This window comes from Aethalodelphis obliquidens, unplaced genomic scaffold, assembly GCF_003676395.1.
Source record: "Aethalodelphis obliquidens isolate GAN/ISIS:26980383/991018 unplaced genomic scaffold, ASM367639v1 scaffold33, whole genome shotgun sequence".
Lineage (NCBI taxonomy): Eukaryota > Metazoa > Chordata > Mammalia > Artiodactyla > Delphinidae > Aethalodelphis > Aethalodelphis obliquidens.
This window is the reverse complement of record NW_020837977.1, coordinates 2975291-2981290: the sequence shown is the minus strand read 5'-3', so window position 1 is coordinate 2981290 and position 6000 is coordinate 2975291. Positions and strand designations below refer to the sequence as shown.

Here is a 6000-nt window from a genome sequence, read left to right as displayed (position 1 = left end):
CTTCACCCCCAAGCAGATTTCTTCCTTTTTTTCAGTAGCCAAGGTTGCAAGGCAAGCCCATGCTAAGTCAATTGCTGGTAGCAGGGATGGAGTGTGATGATTGCCTTTGACCAATCAACATTCACCTCCTAAGGATGCCAGTTTGAGAGGATGTGAGAGGGCAAACACCCCCAGTAAATTGGAGGCTATGGGCTTGGAAGAAAGGGGGTGGGAGGCTGGTTTTGGGTTAGGCAACCAACAGTGTCTGCCACAAGAAAGTAGTAATGCTAAAAGCGACTGTGGCTTTATAAGTAACAGCCTTAGCCACAAACCGAAGTGCCCCTTTTACATGAATTCTGTGACATTTTCTTCTGTCTACACACAGATTTCTCAACAACAAATTAAAAAGTGAACACTATCATCTTTGAGTATTCCAGGATATTGTGTTTGATTACTCTTGAAGATGACATTTTCAGCATATATATTAAATCAGACATGACACGATGTATTATTGAAGTGTTACTACTTAATATTGTGAATGTTTAATTCTTTTATATAAAAATATGACCTGCAGTACCAAATTGGAAGCCGACAGAAACACTGAGACAAGGAATACAAACTTTTTTTTTTCCTTACCTGGAGAAAGTTTTGGAATTAAAAGCTTAAAACCAAATCTAATTTTCTTTAATGTAAGCCTTTAGGTGTCTGATTTGTATATTGTGTGGAAAGGTTTATGATAGAAACATTCAAGAGTCAGTGCATTTTTCATTTCTTAGCATCTCAATTCCCTTCTTCACAACTTAAATTCTGTTTGAAAATGTTTCAAGTAATGTTATTACTTTTAACTGTTTTTTATTTGATACTCAGTATACTTTTCAATACCACATTAAAATTTCAGTATATAAACGTGTTCTTCGTCCGATGTGACAAATGACAGTTCTTTTACCACATACTTTGGGGTCTTCCATCAGTTTCCAGGAAGGAAAACCAATGCATGAGAGTTATAAGTAACTCTGAAAAGTGCAAATGTCAGTCTTTTTTTGTGCTTAAGCTGCTACAAAATTGCAAAATTACACCTTCTATGAAAGTGGTACGTGCACCAAAACTTCACTTTCTGTGCCCTTCTGATAGGTCATGTTTCCCTTTTGTCTCTTTTCTGTATTGTGAGACGAAGGAAGGTCTCACATTCACCAGGGGCTTAGATTTGAATTTTTTGATCTGATAAAGTGTAATCGGGTGGTGTGGAAAGAGACAGGTTGCAACTTGGGATGATTTGGGAATTACTATCAGAATGTTTTACTTTCTTTGACCATAGGCCATAGACGCTAGCATTTAGAGAAAAAAAAATTGAGTTCATGGCTCACTACAGAAGGGAAGCAAAGGTAAGTAAATTAAATAAATGCTTAATAAAAAACATACCTGTAGAAGAGCACCACATTAATTAGGGTGAGCCTTTGTGAATTTAAAATGAGTAATTTTCCTACTTCCAAGTATAGCGTGAACAACAGCGAAACTGACTCAGTTCACTATCAGTTCTAGGTTTGGATTTTGAATTCCTGTCAAGGTAGCGCTGATAAATTAACTGAGGCTACCCTTCATATCAACTCCATAAATGATTACATCATTAGAAAAATAAAAAAGTTCTGTGGTCACCTTAGGACCCGAATGCAACGCATTTTATGCATGAAGTGGAGCTCTCAACTGTCAGGTAATCCTGAGTCACAGATCACCCACCATTCTATGAAACCTCTTCCCCATTTGGTCATCATCATCAAGGTTTTAACGGAGCCAAAAAGAACAACTTCCCAATTCTAGACAATGGGTCTTGATAATGGAAGTGATGTCCTGGAGAAAATAAAAGGAAAAGACTTCTGCTCCCCAGCCTACCTTCTCCCCAGTCCCCTCTTCCCGCCCCAGTTCTCCTTCTAAATCTCCAAAACCCAACGTGTTAACCCCACCTCCACCCTCTCCGCAGGCCCTCTAGGGGGCAGCTCCTTTTCTGTAAGGGTTGTTAGAGCCATTTTAGCATCGAGTCAGGAAGGAACTAGGAGAAGGACCTCTGAAAGCAGGGGAGCTGTGAGGGGCGGAAGGACTTGGGGGCCTCCTTGCATACGCTTCCCACAGGGTCCAGACCTTCCACGCCCGGGTCCCTGAAGCCCAAAGCACACGCACAAAGGCCAAGTGTCCCGGCTTCGCTGGGCCGAGGGGTGAGGGGCGTGGGGAGAAGCAGGGCGGCCTCTCGTCGCTCCCGCCGCGGGCCCCCGTCCAGGGCCGGGCAGAGGTGGGGTGGGCGAGGAGGGGGAGCTCACGTCACGTGCGCGCGCGCTAGGACCGCAATAAATGCCCGGGAGCTCGAGGAAGCGGCGGAAGCGCTCGGCGCCTGGCTTTGCGCGGGGCGGCTGCACCGAGCGGGGGAGCGAGGTCGTCTCCAGCCTTCGCCGCCCAGCCCGGCCCGGGTCCCCGCCCCTCGCGCCGACTGATAAGGCTCCGAGAAGCTCGAGCGCCCACCCTGGAGAGCTAACCGGGCAGCCGCTGTTCCGCCCCAGCCTCGGGCTCTTAACTTTGGAGCACTTTTTGCCTGCTCCTCCTTCCAGGTCCAGGGAGGAGCCGCGGAGGCCGGGGCCCACGTCCCCCTGCAGGCAGCGCCCCCGTCGCCCGAGGACGCGCCGTGCCCGGGTCCTGCCCGAACCGGGCTGTCTATGTGCAGTCGTGCGTGCGGGCTGCGGGAAGCCGGCCGTCTTGTTCGGCTCAGGTCTCGTAGGGAACTTCACGCTGGAGAGGTAAGGGCATTTCTAAAACCGCGCCGCCTTCTCCAATCTACTTTTGGCTTCTTAAACTCTACTTAAAAAAAAAAAAAAATCAACGTGCAGAGAATGGTCGGTCACTGAGGGTGGGTGGGCTGCTCGGAAAGCAGCCACGACGGAGATTTGTGGGAGCTCCTTCTGAGTTTGTGAGTTTCACCTCCGCCCGTCGCGCCCTTTGGTTTAGGTTAAGTGAACAGTGCGCGCCTGCGGCGGGTGGGAGGAGAGGCTGTGAAGCTGCCCGCGTACTGTTGGCTTTATCGGGTGCGGGCCACAGGTTAGGCACACACTTTCTAGGAAATAAAGATTTTCTTCTTGACCTGTGGCTGTATAAGAAGAGACTTCCCCCAGCGACCGTAACTATTCACTCGCATTAATTCAGGGGTCCCTCTAGAAGTACCCATGGATATATGTGTGAATAACAGTTTGTACCTCTTTACAACATTCACCCTCAATTTCATAATTTCGTTGACATTCTGAACCAGAGATGGGACACTTGAGATAATACCTTAAAACAGAGAGAGAAACTTGAAGCTCTGGATTGATTGATAAAACATTCTAGGGACATCATACCCTTTGCAGGCTGTATGTAATATCTAGCCATTTAAAGCTTTGTAATTCAGAAATTATTTTCAAGCTTTGGCTCCTCTCAGTTACTTTTGCCATTTATTTTTGGCGTCATGCACATTATCTTGGAAAATGTTGCTGTCTATTTTGTGGAAACAATTGTGAAAAGTCCTCTGGAGGAAAAATGGATGGGAGAAAATTTATTTCAAAAAGTGCATGTCCATTTGCTGGCATTATATAAACAAATCAAACTGGCTCCATCCCTTTGTAACTGTTGGATTAGTTTTGTTATTAGAAAATTAATATCTGCTGGGATTTCACCCTAATTACACTGCATGTCCTTATAGCCAGACGGAGTGGAAGAACCTTTCTTGGAGCTTTTCCCGGGGACATCCTGAGATCATTCATTATGAAGTGTACTGCGCGGGAGTGGCTCAGAGTAACCACAGTGCTATTCATGGCCAGAGCAATTCCAGCCATGGTGGTTCCTAATGCCACTTTATTGGACAAACTTTTGGAAAAGTACATGGATGAGGATGGTGAGTGGTGGATGGCAAAGCAAAGAGGGAAAAGGGCCATCACGGACAATGACATGCAGAGTATTCTGGACCTTCATAATAAGTTACGAAGTCAGGTGTATCCAGCAGCCTCTAATATGGAGTATATGGTAAGAAAAATTTTCGAATGGTATGTACATAGAAATGTTTAATAATGCTTTTAGCTTCCATGGTTAAATTCCATCATGCTAGTATTTAACCTTTTACTATTCGTCCTCTATAAAATTTCAAAAAAAAAAAAAGATTTTCTTCAAGAGTATCTTCTTCCGCATACTCTTTTATTAGTGCTCCTTTCATTCTAAGAGCTCTTTGAATTTCAGAGTAGAAGTAAATACCTTTAGGTCTAATGTTCCTACTAAGTACTTTAAATTCTACTCTTAGGAGAAAGATTCCTATCCTGAAAGTGCTGATGGTTGGTGTATTTGCTTTTAAGTGACTTAGAATAATTGTTTCCTAATTCCTAACCGATGGAATCTTCTTATGAATGGTGGATCTGAAAAAAATCAAGGATCAATAATTTGAAGATGCTTTCCAGATGGCTGATATACATATATGGATAGATAGGTAGATAGATATATGTCATTTCTTTTTTTTTCTAGAAAAGAGTATTTTTATTAACTCTCTAATGCCCCCATATTACCTTTTTTCCTACATTTTTTTTGAATTTTATTATTTTTTTATACAGCAGGTTATTATCCATTTTATACATATTAGTGTATATATATCAATCCCAATCTCCCAGTTCATCACACCACCACCACACCACCCTCCAATTTACCCCCTTTGGTGTCCATACGTTTGTTCTCTACATCTGTGTCTCTATTTCTGCCTTGCAAACTATATCATTTCTAATGGGCCATTGTTTCTTAGAGGTATGTAAATGACATATTGTAAAGTGTACATTTCTGTGGTTGCTTTTTGTTAAGGAATACTTTGGCAATGGCTTTTTTTTCTTCTTCTGGATTTGTTTGTGAACTTTGACGTGTGAAAATAAGCCTGGGTGAAGGATTAAATAAAAATATGTAACTTATCCTTAATAACCTTATATTCACTCAGAGTAAATTAGCAAGTTGGGGAAACAAAATTACTTTTTAAAGACTATTAGCTATTACTCTTGTAAGACTATAACTCATTAATATTAGCATACTTCATACCCTAAATATTCAGAAAAAAATTCAAAAATCTATACTACTTGCATGAATTAGGAGTGCACTAGCAAAGGCTGATAATAATCATTGGTGACCGGAAACTTAAGGAACAGTGGTGCTAACATTTCTCCTTTGGACACATTGCAGGGTACAGTTAATTTGAACACATTCTGGGTTTTACTTTTATTTTTGCACTTATATTAGTTTTGATAGGTATTCTCTATTTAGGTAACTTTCATGAAACATGGAAATTCAAAGGTAACATTACCCATTACAAAATATTTCATTATATTATTTTAACTTTTTCTAGAAAAATATTTTACCCTAAAGAAAGTAGGTAGCACTCAAGAGAACTCATCAGAGATTAAGAATCAGGGCCCAAACATCAGGCCATCAGGGTTTAAATTCTGGCACTGATAATAGGTGACTAGGTGACTGTAGGCAGCTTATAAACTTATAATAGGTGACTAGGTGACTGTAGGCAGCTTATAAACTTCCCTCTACTTCAGTTTCTTCATGTCTAGCACATGCACTCACCTCAGAGGGTTGTTGTGAGGATTATGTGAGGAATGAGATGACCTGTGTAAAGTTTAGCTCATTATCAGGCGTATTGCAATTACAAGGTCCCAGTACATGTTACTAAGACATATAACCAATTTTATGTCTCCTTATACTGTTTAAATAGAATATCTGACGAAATTGTTCGCTCTTTTCAAAATTCTGTGCACGATATGACATCTGTAATGTCTCACATTTCTGATTTTTGTGTATTTTAAAGTGTTTGTTCAAAGTACAAAATTCTATGACTTCTTCATCTGTGAGCTTTCAAACAGAAAGAGCCAATTATGGAGCTTTTCCAAGTAGGCCACTGTATGCTTATTCCATGTGGATAGGTATTCAGTTGCTTTTTATTTAAAATAAGGAAGAACTTGAGAGTTTAAACCCACA

The 6000-nt window shown here is 41.6% G+C and overlaps 1 protein-coding gene across 1 annotated transcript in view; it reads left to right on the top strand.

Annotated features, from left to right (window-relative positions):
• The first annotated feature begins 3700 nt into the window (after positions 1 to 3700).
• Positions 3701 to 6000, top strand: part of CRISPLD1 (cysteine rich secretory protein LCCL domain containing 1) — a 42574-nt gene continuing 40274 nt past the window's right edge. Inside the window, exon 1 of the mRNA XM_027127860.1 lies at positions 3701 to 4014. Within this exon, the coding sequence (XP_026983661.1) occupies positions 3757 to 4014 (258 nt within the window). The 5' untranslated portion in view covers positions 3701 to 3756. The remainder of the gene's footprint in view (positions 4015 to 6000) is intronic.